The following is a 20,144-nucleotide window of genomic DNA, read 5'->3' on the forward strand; positions in this document are numbered from 1 at the left end:
CAATTACAGCAAAACTAGCAGCTTTACTAAACTCAAGACACATAAAAAATAACACAGAAATAATAGCAGATTCAAAGTATTCACATCCATATCAATGCAAAAAAAAAAACTAACCTTAATTATGAATCTCTACATGTACAAAAAACATGTAAAAAAATCTAGACTAAGAAAATTTGGTCATTTAAATGATGACTATCGAATGTAATTGTTACTGTTTATTGTTTCTTAATGCAGATCAATAAAACACTCTCAGCACATTACACTAACATGCCAAAAGCCATGGGACAGAAACTAGCATTGTGTCCCATGACTTTTGCCATGTCTCATGGAAGCTAAAGAAGGCTGCACTGAGCTGTGGGATATGTGTGATCTATGTCTGATTTCATGGACTGTTCTAACCAGAAGTCGCCAGTCACCATCATTACCATCCACTGATCTGTCCACTGTGGGTGGTAATATTAACCTTATATAATGTAATCCCGATGTACACACATAGCACTGTGGATGGAGGAATTTTAAATACTCAAAAATAAATTTAATTCAGAAATGAAAGGTCCCATTTAGAGAACAATTGCTACATAAAGTTGCTATTAAAGTAAGAAAAGGCCACTGAGGGCTTATGATACCATTTTTGAAACTGTATAAACAAAAAAATCCAGTTTAAACAGTGAGGGATGCTGTTAAGTTAGACCATTTTAAGATTTTTTTTTTTTTGTGCTGAAAGATGACACAGTGGCAAACTGGGTGTGAAATATACTGCAACAGTAACATCTCCTGCAAAGCCCAATACTAATAAAAAAGAAAAATACAACACTGCAGTACTGACAGTGTACACTAGTGCTCAGAGGTTTTACAACACCCGTTTGGTACTTTATACTTATTGTACTGGAGGATGCACCAAATGTAGTAGCATGGCCAGTGTTGCTTGGTCCTTTTCCAGGCATACGACAAATAGATCAAAAGCAACAAAGACTCCACTTCCCAGCATGCACTCATACCGGACTTCCCTAATTCTGCTAAGTATGTGACGCTGTGGTGTTCCAGCTCCCCCAGTTACTGATTGTTTCCACCTGCCTGTCTCATATAAATACCCCTCAGTTTCATTGGTTCCCTGCCCAGGGACTTTTTTTGTTAATACATATTACTCATCATTGCCTCTGCCTCCATGTCTCCTTGCAGCAACCTGACAATTCCAATATCATTGTTCATCCCTAATTGTACTATTTCAGGTCAATAAAAAACTGAAAATATTGGAGATGTTCTTAAACTTTTAAAAGGTAGTGCATGCTAAAGCTTGCATATTTAAAATATCAACTTTACTTAACTTTTAGTGAAATGTAAAAAAATATTCAATTCTGAATAATTGTGAAGGTTTCTATTAGGGATGCACCATTGTGGGAATTCTGGGCAGATGCTGATATACACATTTGTAACTTACAGAGAGACTAATCGCCCTGGTATAATTTTATAACAAAGAAAAAAAATAAAAATGAGTTTAAATCAAAGGATTTTAAAGTATCACGGCCAGTGTTACAGTGAGACTAATCGCCCTGGTATAACTTTGTTACAAAGAAAAAAAAATACAGTTTAAATCAGTGGATTTTACAGTATCATGGCCAGTGCTGACCAATTGTAATAGTGTGGACAGCATCGTTTGGTCCTTTTCTGGCATACAATACATACGTCAGCAAATATCGGTTTGAAATATTGGACAAATTGGCTGATGACAATATTTCTAAGAAAAAAAAAGCAATTATCAGCCATCACTGATATAATTCCAATATTATTGTGCATCCTTAATTGTGCTATTTCAGGTTATTCACTTGACCTTCATTTCTAAAATGTCAATAAAAATGCAAAAAACTGGAGTTGTTTTAAAACTTTTGAATAGTAGTGTATGCTATTTTTTTAAAACTAAAACATAAAGTTTACTTAAGTTTTAATGTAATAGGAAAAGATTCAATTCTGAATAATTGTGAGGCATTTCTATTTAAGGGCTTCACCAATGTGGTAAATTTTGGGCAGATGCCAATATCTGATATTACTCATGTATAAATCCGCTGTGTAAAATGTCTAAATGTCAGTGCTGATATACGCATCTATAACTTACAGAGAGACTACACACCCCGTATAACTTTATAACTTTAAAGCAAATTAAAATAACTTAAAATGAGCTTAAATTAATGGATTTTAATGTATCACAGCCAGTGTTAGCCAATTGTAGTAGCACAGCCAGCAATATTTGGTCCTTTTCCAACGTGGAATAAATATGTCAGCAAATATTGGTTTGAAATATTGGCCAAATCATCCGATACTGATGTTTAAAAGAAAAATTTAAACAAATATAAATATCTTGTATCCCTAACGTTTATTGGTCCACACATTGTTGTAAGATTTGGACAAAATGTAAAAACATTCAGATTTAAATTATGTCAAAAGTTACAAAAATAATACAACAATGAAGATATAATGAAGTTTTTTTTCATTAGAGTGTCTTTTTTTTTTGTTTATTTCAGGACCTTTTGTTTATTTCTGGACCTAACCTTCTTATATGTCAATAGGAATGTTAAAAATGGGAGATGATTTCACTGGTAGTGCATTTTAAATCATTACTCGTAGTGTAAAAACCTGTGAAGTGAAGGCTCATGCCAGAACACTGAAATACTCAATTACAAAAATGAATTTAAACTAAAATACTCGATTAATGTGAAAGAAATGACAGTTTACATACAGTCGTACCAACCATTCAACTCGTATACAAGTGCTAAGTGCTAAGGACAGACTATGGATGCAACAGAAATGTACCTAGAGTTTCTTCCAACACTTTATAAACATGGTAACTCTGCTGAAATGAGGGGTTATTAGTGGTCCTGGAGTACCTGCTCTTCCACAGTTGATGATTTTTCTGCTTCCCTAAGGTTTTGGAAGCTTTATAATTCCAGTTGTAAAGAGCTTTAAAAGCAATAGTGCAAAAGGGCGAGAGTATTAAATTCCATACACTGCAGTACATGGTAGTCAGGGGAATAACTTTTGAAAAGCCTTATTTAATTCAATTAATTCATATTAATTCAATTTAGTAACAACTGACCTTTCTTACCAACTGTTATTTAGGGTGTTTTTACACCAGCATTTATTTGGTCCAGTAAAACAGACTCCAATATGGTAAGAACATGATCTGGTCTTGTGAAAACTCTTCTTTTTAATTGAGCTAAACTGCTGACAAGGTGCAGTTTAATCTGATATATCAGTCAGATAATATACCACTATGAACAAACGCTGTCTCTGCTGCTCCATGCTGTTTACACGTGCAGCATGTGCAGCGTTCACTGCTTTGGACTATATCTATATACTATATGCATAGCTTGGGCTATATCTGATTGTATATAATCCAAGTAACTTTTTGCTATAAGATGGAAAATGGAAAAATCAAAAAGTAAATAATTTTTTTTTCCTAAAATTCCTATTGTGAGGGACGGAGAAGAAAAAACTAAATATTATTAAAATTGTGTGAAAACATAATTCTTCTACACTGCATTAAACCACTCTAATCAAGAGTGACTTTTAACATCATTCCTAATACATAGGTGAGCCAACGTTGTGTTAGGAGTCTAGCCAAAGGACTCTTATTGGATTTGAACCTCAGTCTACCATATGATGTGGTAGTTTTTAAACAGGTGGTGGTGTTATCCACTGCGCCACACCAACCACACATTTTAGAAGCATTTGTATCGTTGGCAAAATGCATGTATTGTTTTTCTTTTTAATATTATTTATTAAATCTGTTAGCATTCAGACTTCATTATCAGAGTTTTCAGATAAGCCAGATCAGATGGAGGCTTATTTTAATTTAATTCTGCCTATTAAAATATGCCTATTAACCCATTAAGAGCCAATTAAGACCAGAATAAGCACAGGTCAGCAGCTAATTAATTGAAGAGGGGGAACAATCAGGTTTTGGCACAGTACCAGTCAATAAGGCCTAGTGTGAGTCTGTAGTGTGAGTACACCCTCAGAAAACTTCAAACTCCATGGTGAATGTTGATATTGGTGAATGAGGCCCATTCAGATTATACTTTATAAATAATTGGGGATGCACTATAATTAACAAATTAGTTAATTGGTTAAAATAATCAGATTAGAAATAAATAAACAAACAAACAAAAGAAACAAACTAAAAAGCACCGCCACCAAACCCTGCAGAACTCCAGGTACTCCAGGACCACGGCCGACAAACACTGATCCACAGTCCTCCAGCTCCCTCTACTGGCACAGTAGAGTGTGGACCCTGGCCCTCTTTGCAGAAATGGGCAGCAGCTCTCCGTTGGCCTTCATCTGCTCGATCTTTCTGGACAGTTCCTCGTCCGTCTCGATGGCCAGAGCGCAGCGCTGAGCATAGTTCACTAGCGTCTCCTCCCGCGGCCGGAACTGACCCACCAGAGGAACGGCCTCTTTAGCGGCCAGGTGGAGCTCGGCTATGGGCGCCGTGTTGGCGATGGTGTTCCGGTCGATGCCGTGATGCCTGAAGGCTCCACTCATGCTCTTCTTCTTGTTGAAGGCTGAGAGGACCTGCTTGTAGCGGTGGATGACGTACTGCACGCCCGTCGCTGCACAGGAAATAAGAAAATGAAAGACATATTTTTATTATGAGTACAGTAAAAACTTCTGAAGAAGTTTAAGTATCAAAAAAAAAACTGATTTCCTGATTCTGCATTTCTAGCAGTGATCAGGCCTGGGTTTGGCTAGTGAAATTTGATATCAGGTTTCCAAGAAATGTGGTTAATTACAGTAATACATGGGGGCAGTTATTTTTTCATATACTAGTGCATCTAAAAAAAAAAAATAGAATATCATTGAAAAGTTATTTTATTTCAGTAATTCAGTTCAAAATGTAAAACTCACAAACAGTGATCTATTTTAAGCGTTTATTTAATCTTTTATTTAATGATTATGGCTTACAGCTAATGAAAACCCAAAGATCAGTGTCTCAGAAAATTAGAATAAGAATAAAATGTGAGTATTATATAAGACCAATTGGTACTTTTGGCAGTGTGGGCAGTGTGCCAAGTCCTGCTGGAAAATGAAATCCATATCTCCATAAAAGTTGTCAGCAGAGGGATTTTGCGGGAAATTACTGCACTGACTTTAGACTTGATAATAAAACACAGTGGATCAACACCAGCAGATGACATGTCTCTCCAAACCATCACTGATCATCAGTAAATTTTACATTTCATTTGTAAATCAAGGGAGCAGAGTCTGGAGGAAGAGTGGAGAGACACACAGTCCAAACTGCTCGAGGTCTAGTGTGAAGTTTCCACCAATCAGTGATGGTTTGGAGAGACATGTCATCTGCTGGTGTTGATCCACTGTTTTATTATCAAGTCTAAAGTCAGTACAGTTTTGTTTTCCCACAAAATCTTCCAGCACTTCCTGCTTCCCTCTCCTGACAACTTTTATGGAGATGCGGATTTCATTTTCCAGCAGGACTTGGCACACTGCCCACACTGCCAAAAGTAACAATTGGTCTCATATAATATTCTAATTTTCTGAGACACTGATTTTTGGGTTTGATTGTCTGTATGCCTTAATCATCAACAATAAATAAATAAAGGCTTACAATAGATCAATCTGTGTTTAATACATCTATATAATATATGAGTTTCACATTTTGAACTGAATTACTGAAACAAGCGTTTCTTAACGTTTTTACAGCCCTGTATCTAGGGATGTGTATTAGGTTGTACCTCTCTTCCTGCCGTAGTCTTTGCCCTTCTTTCCTTTCTTCTTCTCCTTGTGGCGTCTCTTTCTCTCAGAAGCTGCTGATGATGCGGAAGAGAATGACCCGTCTGATCCACTCTCATTACAGAGGCTGGAGCTGGAAGACGCCGTCCGCTGCCGCTTATGGGCTTTGGGTTCAGTGTAGACAGACTTGCTTGCTGTGGGGAATCAAGCACAGTCACTTATAACTTTGATAACTTTCCTGTACATACGTGACATCATGGATTAATTACATTGTAACTAAGTGTCCTTAAAACTTCAAAAATGAAATGTTCCATCTATCTGGCACCCACTTTCAGATCTTACTCCAACTCCCACATACTGCTATCCCATGACACTGGATTATACTTAAGAAAGATTTGAGAAATATAGCAGTAAACCAGTCACAGAAAGTTACTGTGGAATAAACTTTTAAGAAGAGTTTATTTTTAAATGTAATTACAGCTCCTCATAGGAGAGCAATGATGCTGCAGTTTTCTTTTTAGCCAAATATATGGTTTATGCTGATGTCTTAAGGCATTCTTGAGTTATTAAGTTGAAAAGACGCCATTTTTTCACCTTCGTCGTCATTATTGCATTGTGCCAAAATAAGTTAACTCATGCTCATTATAAGGCACACTAACAATAAACGTCTATTTTCATACATAAGGCGTACATTAGGCGACTGTAGTAAGGATGCCTACATCGAAGTGAGCATTGGTGTCGTCATGTTTCCCTTCTAATGGGGAAGCTGGGGGAAAACAAAACTGCAATTCTTAAAAAAACATTTTCTTTCAAAGTCAAACAAGTGCTGGGTGTTAATCTACACAGATTTCTCTTCTGGAAAAAGTTTATTTAGAAAAGTGCCTCTGTTTATGTACAGTAAGCTTAGATTTCCAATATTTTGTATAAGGGTGAGTTTTCAGTGAAGTTTCTCCAGCACTAAGGCTGGGTGCAGCAGCATTAGTCGCTAACTGCAGTGCTAGCGGGATGCAAATGCCTGATAGCATTAGACTAAGGAACCCTGAGTGTTCCGGTAAGCCAGGGCAGCTATTAGGTAGTGGTTCATCCCACGTAGCTTGTTTTAACACAACAAACACGCAGACTACAGTCCAATATACTTGCCTCTAAATGAAGAAGAACTAGCAATGTGGTTAGCAGCTCATGCTAATGCTGCTGCACTCAGCCTTAGTGCTGGAGAAACTCCACTGAAAACTCACCCTTATAACTCTATACTTCCATGGAGCGATTTTTGGGAAAATTAAGTGCTTGTAGTCCGAAAAATATGATACTCAAATTGCTCAAGGAATTGTTTCAACCCTAGTTTGTACAAATATAACCAAGGACTTCAGTTATGGTGAAGTTTTATGATGTATTCAGTTATTTCGAGAAAACAGATAAACAGATTAGTTAAAGATCTGACTAACCTTCTGGAGCAGGGCCAGAGCGTGAGCTGGTCAGGTTCTCTATCTGCTGCCGGAGGAACTTTCGGTCCTGCTGCAGATCCTCCACCTGACGCTCCAGAGACTCTATCTTCTCCTGTTTGCTCTCCAGCAGACACTGCAGTTTAGTGATGGTCAGCATTACACTCGGGGGCAAGCCCTCCATTGGAGTCACTGCTAGAATAACATCAGTAGAAAGTGTTAGTTTAGTTGGCATTAGGTGTTCTTTTTATCAGCTTCACTATACAGGTGTACTTTTACAGGCGTGCATGTACTGACTGTAGCCCACCTGTGGCTGTAACCATCCATCAATATAAATGGACCACCATGGAGTATATCAGTTTTTGGCCAATATTGTTCAGCCATTTTAACTAGGGGTGTCACGATTCTCTAAATCCTCGATTCGATTTGATTTCCGATTTTAGGGTCACGATTCTCCAAATCGATTCTTGATTTTCTTTTTTCTTTTTTTTACAGCAGAGAGGCCTATGCCAGTTTTAGATTAGTCTATGGTCAGTCATTGGTTTGATTTATCAAATGTACAATATCTTATTTCAAAAGCTGGGATTGATATAAGTGATGCAAAGTGATACAAGTGATCTGTAACACAACACTAGAGGTCACTAATGGTCAAATTTAAATAATTTAATTAAGATATCTATATGTTATGCCATCTAGTGTTTTTTTTTTTTGGTAGCAACAGTGTGCACTATTAAAACAGCAATGTGCAACATAACAAAATAAGTAATTAAAAAAATACTGGAACAGTCATGTAAAAAATAATAGAACAATTAGAGCCTTAACAAACTGAACTCTATCCTACTATAACAGTTAAACATGAAAAATAAGACTTGGTCTCTGAGAATGACAAGTTTTTTTTCTTTAATAAAGATATATTATTAACTTTATCTGAGAGAAAGATGCTCCTTAAGGACCAAAACTATTAACATATTAATTAATCCTCTTTTTGACTTCAATGCTCGAAACCATGATATAATTTCGAGCGATTTCGATGAAATATCGAAATCGGGACACCCCTATTTTTAACCCAAACATCACATACGATATTGCCAAAACTTAACTGCTGAAATCCCCATTCATGCTTTCCTTTTTTAGCTGACTAGACTACAGTATTTCCTTGCTGGCTGGGATTAGTTCTTCCTCTGTCCATAAGCTTCAGATTGTACTAAATTACACCACATTCAAGATTCTCTTACTTACCTATAAGGCTTTAAACAATTTTGCTCTTCCTTATCTGTCCAACCTCCTTCTTCCCTTAAAACTGTTTCAATCTCTTAGGTCATCTGCTGCTGGGCTTCCCAAAGTCCCTTCCACTAAACTCTGAGGCTTTGGTGAATAACTTACTGATAGACTTTCCAGACTCGCTCCTCGACTGTGAAACTCTCTCCCAATTGCAGTCAAACAGTCTACCTCTCTTTCCATATTTAAATCTAATCTCAAAAGTCGCCTCTTTTCTCTCACCTACAGCCTTCCCTCTGTTTAATTTGCTCTACCAATTATTTCTGTTGCCTAGTTGTTATATTATTATCAGGTTGCTGTGTCTGCTAATTGTTGAACCTTCACTCCTTGTGAGTTAAATGTTTCTATATTATACCTACTAATGATTGGGTTCCAGAAAAACGCTATATAAGAATAAAGGAAAGTATTATTCACTTGTCTGTCTTTACACGCATATTATACCCAAGGGTACCACTTTAAAATAAGACTACCCTTAATAAAGGGTTTATAAATGGTTTACAATTAGTTTATTAATGGTTACTAATTAGGTTGTAAATACCTTAAAATCATTAATAATCAGTTATAACATATACAAAGAAAGGGCAACAATGACCTGTTGTTTGCCAAACAGTGAATCCACAGCCATCTATATTGTTGTTCTTTCTATGTATGTGTTATAACTGATTATTAATGATTTTTAAGGCATTTACAACATAATTAGTAATCATTAATAAACTAATTGTAAACCATTTATAAACCCTTTATAAAGGTAGTCTTATTTTAAAGTGGTACCCACCCGAGTAGCTTTGCAGCTTTTTTAAAGGTGCTTACATACCACACATGGCCATGGTACGCTGACCCCCATTGGATTCAATTGGTTCTCCTATAGTAGAGCAATGCATCGCTGCAGTGGAGCAGTGCAGAAAGTGGTGCGTTTCCCCGCCCTAACTACACCTCCACCACTCTACCACTTACCGCGGCCAACATGGTTCAACTTTGACATCGCGGCAAGCGTTACCATGGCAGAAAAGGCGTGACGTGAACTTATGCAGCCAGGGAAAAACTGTAGTACAAACAGTACTACTAATATTAACGATTATTGAATCCTCTGAACTGCCCTACACTCATATAGAAAGAACAGTAGGAAGACCAGAATCAGAGCTTTATTCTGACGTTGAGAGATAAATTTAGGTGTACAGAGGCTGTAGCGACTTCAAACTGCTTAACACCGTTTGCAGAAGTAACAGCCTTTAGAAAACTCCACCTATTATCAGCAGGCGACGCTCAGCAGCAGCACAACGCAACCAAAACTAACAAGCGTCCAGAGCGGAAAGCAGTGCGGCATATCACGTTCAGTGTATTAGCACCTTCTAGGCCTGTCGCAATAACTATGTTATCGACTTATCGTAAGATCATTTTTTTAACCACGATAATTTTTGCCGACGTCGATAACAGCCATTGGGCGCGTGAGTTTGTTTACATGAGAAGGTGTCGCGCTGTGTGACATCTGTTGGTTAGGGAAATGAGTGTAGTGGCAGGCGGAGCTCATCAGCGACGGCGTCTACAAACACACACGCGCACGCACACGCACACACACACACACAGCGGAGCAAACGTGTGCTTGCAAACGTATTTGAGGACTTTTTATTAACTAAACCGCTTTAGAGAACGTTTAGAAGGTTTTTTAGAAGTCCGGATGGACTTACGGTGTGGGAGTATTTTGGCTTTAATCCAAATGAGCGAGGAGAACCATCAACGCGAATCAGTCGGTATGTTGATTTGTTTTAAAACAGTGGAAACAAAGCTGAGATCTCATTTAAAGCACAAACATCCAGCCCTATTCTTCCAGCTGAATATTAAATATGAATATTGTTACCCCAGACAGATCCTGCCTCAAGCCCCACACGGTAAACATATTGATGTCCCTTCCTAGCTGGCCACTAACGTCTGTAGACGTTAATTTAAGGTTAAATGTTGGTCATGACGTCAGGTGACAAAAAATTTACAATTTGTCTGACAGTTACATTAAAAAGTACATTTATAGCAAGAGCTCTGGCCTGCTGAATCATCTGTGTGACCGCTTTTGACGCCTTGTGAATGCCTTTGTGTTATTTCCAGAGTTAAAAAAAGTTTAATTCATGTAAATGTTACTTATCTATATGTTGTTGCTTTTTGTTGTTTAATATTTAGTGCAGTTTTCTCAGAACCCAGAGAGTCGCAGGGTGGTTGTACTTTATTTGTTTTAGTTATTTTGGACATTAAATATGTGTATATTGGAAGCCCAGTGTCTGTTCTTAATAATAAAAAGTTAGTTTAACTGTAAAATGGTGTAATAGTATTATTATGCTAATATTTTATTACTGTGGCACACATTTCTTTATTGAGCTTGTTTTGTGCACTGCTGCAAACAGTTGGAACAGTTAGGTAGGGGCTGTCCCCAACTGTTCCCACAAAATTTGTGTTTGGCGAGTGCTACACATACTGCGTTCAGTGTGAAAAAAATAAATAAATGGAGAAGCAGCAGATACAGTGTTAGTTATTAGCTTTAGTAATTGTCTGGGTAATAAATCAGTTTAAACTGCATCTGAACAGCTGTTAAGCTCAAACATAAGGAGTATATTTGATAGTTGGGTTGGATCAAGGCCAGATCAGACCAAGAACAATTCCTCTTGTGGGTTTTGTGAAGTAGTTTTGGTCTAAACCCGAATGCAATTATTGGTTTTACACCTGCTAAAACAAACTGCACCAAAGATGCAAACTAACCAGATTCTGTTTAAACCGGACCAAATAGCGCTGGTGTGAAAACACGATGAGTTTATTCAGTCTAATGAAATTCCAACTCTTGTTTTAAAGCCAGTTTTAACATGATCATCCTGTTTTCCCCCCTTAAGAAATCCCCAATGCCATCTTAAAAGCTGCTGAGTTATTATTATAGCTGAGTAAACTTTATTAGATGAGCCTTTGAGCGAAACTAAATACATAATTGTCAGCTTCAGCAGCATCCAGACCAGATCTCCTATGTTTTATTCCACCGAAGGTTTTCATGATATTTCATGGCCTCACCTTGTTGTATGTTGGTATATTTAGACCAGTGCCTTCTGTCTGACAGACGTTACACTTTAGCTTGTTTTTGGAGACTGGGGTTATTAAAGTAAGACCTGGAATGCACTCTGCTGTGTGTTTTTTTGACCCTGAACCCACTGCCCTTCTCAGATTTAGTGAAGTGGGAGTCATTGTTTTCCTGTGTTGTTAATTTTTCACCATCCTCAGTTCATTACAGAACCAGCTCACAAACAAAGCCAGCCCTGATATCAGCTTATTTATTAACTACAGGCTCATTACCAGTCTGCATTTCCTGTGCAAAGCAGCAGAGCATGCTAAAGCAGAGTGTGAAAAGTAATGAGATGCAGTCAGTTGCAGCTTTTTTCACTCAAGAGTCCAGTTCCACATAAGTCCTTTTATCTGCTATTTTTATACACTATATTGCAAAAAAATATTTACTTGTCTACCTTCGCACACATAAGAACAATTGAGCGACATCCCTTTCCTAATACATAGAGTTTCATTTGAGGTTCGCTCACTGTTTGCAGCTATAACAGCTTCAGCTCTACCATTATCTAGGCTTGTCCCGATCTGATATTTGGATCGGATCGGCCGCCGATATTTGCAAAAAACGCGTATCGGTATCGGATCGGCAGGCACGAGAAAACACGGATCCATACTACCGATCCAGTTTTTTTGAAAGTCCGGGTTTTCCAGCGCACCCATTTGGATAATCCATTCCAGTTTTTCCTGTGTTTTCGCCGGTAAGAGTAAAATCCGGTCCGCATTTTCAGCACACCTTCAGCACACGAGCATAGCATCTCCCTGGGCCGGGAAAGATGAACTCCGGTCAGACCGGCTGGAGGCTGCGTTAGCTCCCTTTATGAAGAGTTTTTTTTCTTTGAATTTAATTAAGTTTTCTCTCTTAACATTATGATTTTTGCTTGTTGTGTTTTAGTGTCATTATGCTTATTTTAGTATCACATCTCAGCTAGTAGGTATGGGTAAATTTCACAATTATTTGCAAAAGAAGAAGTTTATGAAACATGTTATGTTTCTTATTTATGCAACTAAAAGGTAAAACTATGTGAAACGTACATTATTTTGATAATTTAGCTTTAATTGCTTAAACAAAATATTTATTATATTATGGTTAGTTATGCTTAGTAACACAGGAGCAGGCTGACACCTGAGCATATTGAAATGCTCATCTTTGTAAATAAAACAAAAAAAAAAAGAATCTCTCCATCATGCTCGGACTGCAGGCAGGGCAAACAGTTGGAATTGAAGGGAGTGTGTAGATGGGGTGGAGCAGCAAAGTGTGGAGGAGATTGGGGAGTAGAAGGCATTTTGCTTTTAAATAGTTTACAATATTTGCACTGATTTTTTTTAAGCTTTGGTTTACATTTGTTCAAGAGCACTGATGAGTACAGCAGTCAAGAGTACTGATGCTGTTAATAGCCTATTTTCTACTCAGTTTGTGTGTTTTGCTTTTTTTAATACAATTTATAATATTTGCACTTTTTTTAAGCCATGGTTTACTGATGCCATTTCTGTTTGTTATTTATTATTTTGTATATTTTGAGTTTATTAATTGCTAACTAAACAGGTCAGTTTCTACGGTGGCCGAGAAAGCCCAACGCAGTGCAAATTGAAAAGCGCTGCAAAAGCACAAAACACATCCATCAAAATTACAACACAGGCGCAGCAAATAGAAAAACGCGCTGCAAATACAACCACAACACAACGGAAGTGAGTCACAACACAACAGAATTTTCCCGGGGGACCTTAAAAGATGCTGTACCAGCTAAGCTGCGTCTTCAGTAAGGTCTCGGACTTCACTATGTGTACAAAGGACAATAAGTGGCAAACAAGGCGTTTTGTGAAGCAGAACTTTTAATAATATGCACACAACCGTGGTAATCACAGGTAATAAACATAACTTACTTTTCAGAAGCTTGTTTGCCACTTATTGTCCTTTGTACACAGCTGGTACAGCATCTTTTAAGGTCCCCCGGGAAAATTCCATTGTGTTGTGACTCACTTCCGTTGTGTTGTGGTTCTATTTGCAGCGCGTTTTTCTTTTTGCAGCGCGTTTTTCTATTTGCTGCGCGTTTTTCTATTTGCTGCGCCTGTGTTGTATTTTTGATGGATGTGTTTTGTGCTTTTGCAGCGCTTTTCAATTTGCACTGCGCTGGGCTTTCTCGGCCACCGTAAGTTTCTCCTTACCAACCATTGTGTATTATTCAAACACACCTAATTCAGCTGGCTACTTGTTATCAAGAGTAAAACGCTTTTCAACATGAGTTTAACACAGTAAGTTGGCTAAATAATTTTAAACTTCAATGCATGCTCGGATAGGCCGGTATCGGTATCGGCCGATATCGGTATCGGATCGGAAGTGCAAATAAATATCTGTATCGGATCGGAAGTTCAAAAAGCTGGATCGGGACATCCCTACCATTATCCCCCCTCTACCAAACTTTACACTTGTTACAGTGCAGTTAGATAAATACTATATTCTCCAGGCAACCATCAAACCCAGATTCCCAGACAGAGAATATTTATATATACAAAGACAACCAATATCAATATATTGACTTGTTAACAAAGATTATACCTGGGCTTTAACTGCACCAACAAGCTGAGAAATGTAATTATTTTTCATTAAAGACAAGTATCATGACAGTTTTGTATAATCCCTTTAGTCTCTTTGTGATATTTGCTGAAGTTTTATTAGATTCTGGAAAGAACAAGTTGCATGTCTTTTGTCTAGCATGGATTATGCTGATTAAAGGAAAAGAGGTTAGTTATATGGCAGCCATGTGTCTTCCCTTGTTGGATTCATTAGTAGACTTTAGCCCTATCTGGACAGGATAAGTTTCTCAGGGAGACGTCTGTGAAAAATATTTCACACTTCTACTCAGTGATAAAAGTCTTGCATCCAGACTGCAATTGAAAAAACAGGGGGACCAGTGAAATTTTTGGCTCACGTTCAGTAGCTCCTCCATTTCCACTCGCTGTTGCGCTCCCAAAGAGTGATTACAGTCAGACAAATAGCTATTTTATTTAACGCGAGGAGACAAAACTCAGAGATGTGCATCTGGACGGAACTAAAATTACCGGAGGACCACGGAGTTCAGCGAAAAATATTAGATAATTCAGCCTGTAATTTTCTCAGAGGACGTCTGAGAAAAACACATGCATGGTCGTTCTGGACAGGAATAAAATCACAGAGGACCCTTCATAAAAGAGAAAATTACCCGAGGACCCCCTGAGAAACTAATCCCATCCAGATGGGGCTTTACTATTTACTAGCCAAAAACAAAACTAAATAAAAAGTAAAAAAATATATATATATAATAATTAAAAAAAATTGTAGGCTTACATTAATTTTGCCACTTTTTTATCCAGCAGACATACCAGCAACGCTCAATAGTACATCAGTAAATTAGTGTTTTGTATAAATATTAGTTTTTTCACTAATTCAACCAAACACTGAAAGTGCTTTTTGTTGATTTCAGGCCAAATGATTTATGTTACTGAATATTTGCTACATCCTTATTAATATAATACTAATATTATGTTTAAATAAGCCTAATGCATCCAAATTAAATCACTGAATGGTAGTGAATTTAAAACTCTAAACGATCTAAAGATGACTGATGAAATCAGAAGGTAGCTTCTGGTAATCTCTCACAGTAAACCACTTCAGGTGCTGATCTGTTGCTGGCGGAATATTTTATTTCCGGTGAGAGGGGGGGGGGGGGGGGGTTATTTACAAGTAGCGCGAAACCTGCTGACTTTTCAAACGAGTGAAATACTCTGCTACACTCACTGCTGAACTACCACTGGATGAAGAAGTTAATGGCTCCGATTCAGAGTTATCTAAATCTGCAATCTTCTTTTTAAAAAACGTTCCATGCTAGCTTGAGTGCTTCACACAACTCTCGCAGTGCATCACGTGGGGGAAAAAACTTTACAGTGTGTTCCAATTTAGGGGCCGCATCCTACGGCGGTAATACACCGCCTCTGTGGGTCGCATCCTTCAGAGTATGCTGCCTGTGAATTGGGACACACCCCGACACGAGCTGACTCTGGAAAGGAAATATGCATGTGAGGCGCAATATTTTGACGGCACCCCCGATGAAGCCAGACGGCACCCTGGTTGAGAAACACTGCTCTAACCGATCTAAAGATATGAGTGATGGAATCAGCAGGTCTTACTGGAGACGGCGCTGCTCGGCGTGTTGTCCTGCTCCGAGTCGCTGCCCACTCCCGAGGTCATGGTCTGCCACTGGATGATCTCGGTGTCGCTCTCCTGCTTCATCCAGTTCTGAGAGCTCATGCGGGCCTTCCTCCTCCGGGAGCTGGAGTCGATGTGGGTATCCGTGGAGAAAGCAGCCATAGGCGGCTGCTGCTGCCATGGAGCGGACATCCTGCCTGAAGCAGCTGCAGACGGGGTTAATCAAAAATTAATGACCGTATATATAAATATATAATAGCGGTGCATTACAGTGATTTCGGTCACCCCCACAATGCTCTATCTAAGTGTACATTACTTAAGGACAGCCACCTAAAACATAATCCCACTAGAAATGTCTTTATTACTTAGTTTTTTTTGTTAAAAGTTGGTCTAACTAAACAAAATGTACAAATTATTGTTGATTCCTATTGTTGAGACCAGGCCAACTACTCTGCACTACTGCACATGCTCAGTTTGACCTTTTATTTGAACAGGGTCTACGTAGCAATTCTGCAGGGGTTTTCACCTGATGTTGGTCACGCTATTTGCATATTGGGCGTGTCCTCCCACCTCTTACTCAACATCAGTGTGTAGTCATTCTCCACAGGCTGCCTTCCCTTAGAATTTATATACTGTATGTGTTATATAATAGTTAACTCTAGCCTGGTCTCAGTGTTGAAGGCTGTAAGAGCAAGTTGCTATGCTATCATTGTTTTGTGTAGATGAGTCTGATTATATGCTAGCTGGTTCCACCTGGTTACATTTGCATTAATTGCTAGCTTATATGACTGACTGTAAGGCCTTTATAACTAGTTGTAACATCCCAGCGTGGATGTTGGATCGTAATGTTTGGACCTGAATTTTCAATGATTTCATCTTTGGATGTTTGTTTCTAATCAATATTTTTTAGCCCAGTAGAATATATACAATATTCAAAACTATATATAGCAGCCTCGAAACAAAATCTCTGGGTGTTTTTTCAATTTGAGGATTTGCCACAGTTCCAATGTTGGATATATGTTTTTTTTTTATATAAGTGTACAATAATCAAAATCCTGGGGTTAGTTTTTAACGTCTCTGTCTGGACAAGTATTTCAGATATTATTTTTAATCTGTATATATCAGAAATACTATACAATAGTATACAATAATCAAAATTGTATGGTGCTGCTCTGACAGATGGAACAAAATCCAGAATGGATTTTACTTAATGGAACTGGATTTGCTAACATTAGATGCTTGTTACTAATCTAAATGAATTGTGATATGTATTATTTTCAGAACCATTGCAACTATTGCATGGTTGATTTTATATTTACATTTACGATATTTAGCAGAGCGACTTACAAAGTGCTTTGTGATTTACTTCAAAAATATCCATAGCTAGTTGGATCGTATCATGACAGGCCTACTGAGGTGTTTAATAACTCCAGCAGCACTGCTGCATCTGATCTACTCGTTCTAGAGCAACACACTATTGCAGCTTTAGAATGTTTATTGTATGTATAATTAATATAGATTATAGATATAGATCAACAACATGTAGCTATGTACGTAATGAAAATCAATATCCAACATCCAATATCCTGGAGTGGATTTTTACTTTCCGGACCTGGATTTTATTTATACAGTTATATAAATAAAGATACAGCTCTGGAAAAAAAAACAAGAGACCACTTGAAAATGATAAATTTCTTTGATTTTACCTAATTGAATATAATCAAGAGGAAGATGGATGATCACAAGCCATCAAACCAAACTGAACTGCTTGAATTTTTGCACCAGGAGTAAAGCAGCATAAAGTTATCCAAAAGCAGTGTGTAAGACTGGTGGAGGAGAACATGATGCCAAGATGCATGAAAACTGTGATTAAAAACCAGGGTTATTCCACCAAATATTGATTTCTGAACTCTTAAAACTTTATGAATATGAACTTGTTTTCTTTGCATTATTTGAGGTCTGAAAGCTCTGCATCTTATTTTGTTCGTTTAGCCATTTCTCATTTTCTGCAAATAAGTGCTCTAAATGACATTTTTTAAATTTGGAATTTGGGAGAAATGTTGTTTTTAGTTTATAGAATAAAACAACAATGTTCATTTCAAGAAATTGAAAGTCTCTTAATTTTTTTTCACAGCCGTTTTGTTTACAAAAAATCGTATTGTGACAGGCCTACAGAGGTGTTTAATAACTCCAGCAGCACTGCTGCGTCTGATCTACTGGTACTAGAGCAACACCATTGCAGCTTTTGGAAGTTTATTGGATGTATAGTTGCTATAGATATAGACCAACAAATCAACAATATGTGGCTTTGTATGTAATAATCAATATCCAACATCCAATATCCTGGGGTGGATTTTTACTTTATGGACCTGGATTTTGGAGTTTGTTTATAACTTGTTCATAACAGAGAAATAAATAAAGATATATTGTGAGAAAATCCAGTTTTGCCACTTCAGCTTTATAAAAAAGAAACTTTCCATCAATCTCAAGCCGAGGTCTAATTCCAATCACACGTTCCACCTTAAATGGCGCATTTAAGGTGGAATAGGAGCCCCAATTTCAGTCTTATAAACTTTAGCACGTTCCCACGCGTTGCAGAGGCTCAGCCCGCGAGTCCAGGCGCGTTTTAAGCGAGGCTGTGATATCTAATAATCAGATTTATCGGATATCTGATCCCCTCGGAGCTCGGTGTCGCGGAGCTGCAGCTGCGGCGGCGCTGGAGGACAAAGCTCTGCGTTAATTACTCCACCATGGAGGAAAATGGCACCGAGCTCCGGAGCGCAGCTGCAGCTCCGCGGCGCCCGCTCAGCCCCGCGCCCGGCTCCCCACGCCCCGGACCCGGCCTTTACCTCTCAGATTCACCGCCCGCTGGATCCGCTCATACAGTCCGATCACTCCCGCGTAAAGCCGCAGAAACAGCAGCCCGGACTTTAAACACACAGCCCGGCCAGAGTTACAGCTCCTCACCGATACACACACACACACACAGGCCCCGCCCACACCCGCTCTGATTGGATAACAGCTCGTAATTCATAACCAGCCAGCCAATTAAAATACTTCTACAAGGAAATCCCTGTAAATATCATATAAATACTATATATAATATTATCTATGCTACTACTAGTACTAATAACGACAATACATGATTAGTACTTATATTAAATTAATATATATACAACAATTACTACTTAGTTAACTATTTATAAATGTATTATTACTATTTTAGCATAGAATTAGCAAAAACATGAAAAATAGCTAAATGACAGCTATGTTAACAACATGATAATTTGTAATTTAAAAACAAATAAATAACTTCAGTGAAATCAGTGTTCTAAGTAGTTTTTAATTATGTTTTTAATTACATGTAATAAAGTGTATTTTAAAGTTATTTTGTGTGTTATATCGTGTAATTTTCTATATATATATATATATATATAAAGAGGTATGTTCAAACTTGGAACTGGTACTGTATATGGTTATGGTATTTTGTATGTAATCTCTAATGTCTGTTATGTCTGTATATATTTTACTTGTCTTAGTAACTTGTATGATTTGTCAAGTTTACATCATAGATTTCCATCCTAGTGACAACATATCATTTATCCTGTAAATACTGTTGGTTCAGTATTTGTAGTGCTATGTGATGTGTTAAAGCTCAAGCTTAAGTGATATATCTTCATATTTGAGTAAAATGGTCCCAAAATAGAATTGAGTTAAAATAATAGAGTCTAACATATTTCTATGTTCTATTTTTCCCAATTTAAAAAACAATGTTCCAAAACAAGTCAAGCATTTCTGAAATGAATAATCACCCTTATCATTAAAATCTGTGAAAAGTGAAATCTGTATCTGTTTTTATGAACCTGTAATCAGATCTGTAATCAAACAAATGCATAAAGAATAAATAAAGTATTCAATGCAAATTTGCTAAATATGCAAAAATAATTATATGAATACATACCCAATGTAAGATAAAAAATTCTGAATTCTTTATTTGGAGTACACAAGACTTAAAACCGTGCAGAAGTCTCAGTTCCTTCCCCTGCAGTAGCTTTAGCTTAATGACGTCATGATAGTTACTACCCACTGGCTTACATTCATTATTAACCATGTTAGCATGCCAGCTCTGCATAAGCTCTTGCAAAGCATTCTGGGACTTGAAGTCTCAATAGATTAACACCAGAAGTGAAGATTTTTCAAATATAAAATCCACAAAAAAACATGATTCATTAATTAAAAAAAAAAAAAAAAACGAAAAAAAAAAACACAATCACCACAGCAGTTTTATATCACTGTATTCATATTTTATTGGGATATCCAAATAAATGATTTGGTTTTACAGGCAGTTACTGGTCTTCAGTTCCTTTCCACAGGATAATTCTGGTCCCATTTTAAGTAATTCCAATACATACAAATTT

General features: G+C 37.5%; 1 protein-coding gene and 1 long non-coding RNA gene across 2 annotated transcripts in view; one reads left to right on the forward strand and one right to left on the reverse strand.

Moving 5' to 3' along the window:
• LOC125802381 (uncharacterized) overlaps positions 1–20,144 on the forward strand; it is a 71,759-nt gene that overhangs the window by 15,354 nt on the left and 36,261 nt on the right. The window lies entirely within an intron of this gene.
• On the reverse strand, positions 1,668–18,722 carry LOC103024606 (coiled-coil domain-containing protein 106). Its single transcript, XM_022662708.2, has 5 exons — positions 18,576–18,722; positions 15,708–15,932; positions 7,185–7,376; positions 5,745–5,936; positions 1,668–4,604 (listed from the first exon to the last, which is right to left on the reverse strand). The coding sequence occupies exons 2-5, from the start codon at positions 15,916–15,918 to the stop codon at positions 4,261–4,263; spliced, it is 939 nt and encodes a 312-aa protein (XP_022518429.2). The 5' UTR covers positions 15,919–15,932; positions 18,576–18,722; the 3' UTR covers positions 1,668–4,260.

This window comes from Astyanax mexicanus, chromosome 6 (assembly GCF_023375975.1).
Source record: "Astyanax mexicanus isolate ESR-SI-001 chromosome 6, AstMex3_surface, whole genome shotgun sequence".
NCBI classification, from domain to species: domain Eukaryota; kingdom Metazoa; phylum Chordata; class Actinopteri; order Characiformes; family Acestrorhamphidae; genus Astyanax; species Astyanax mexicanus.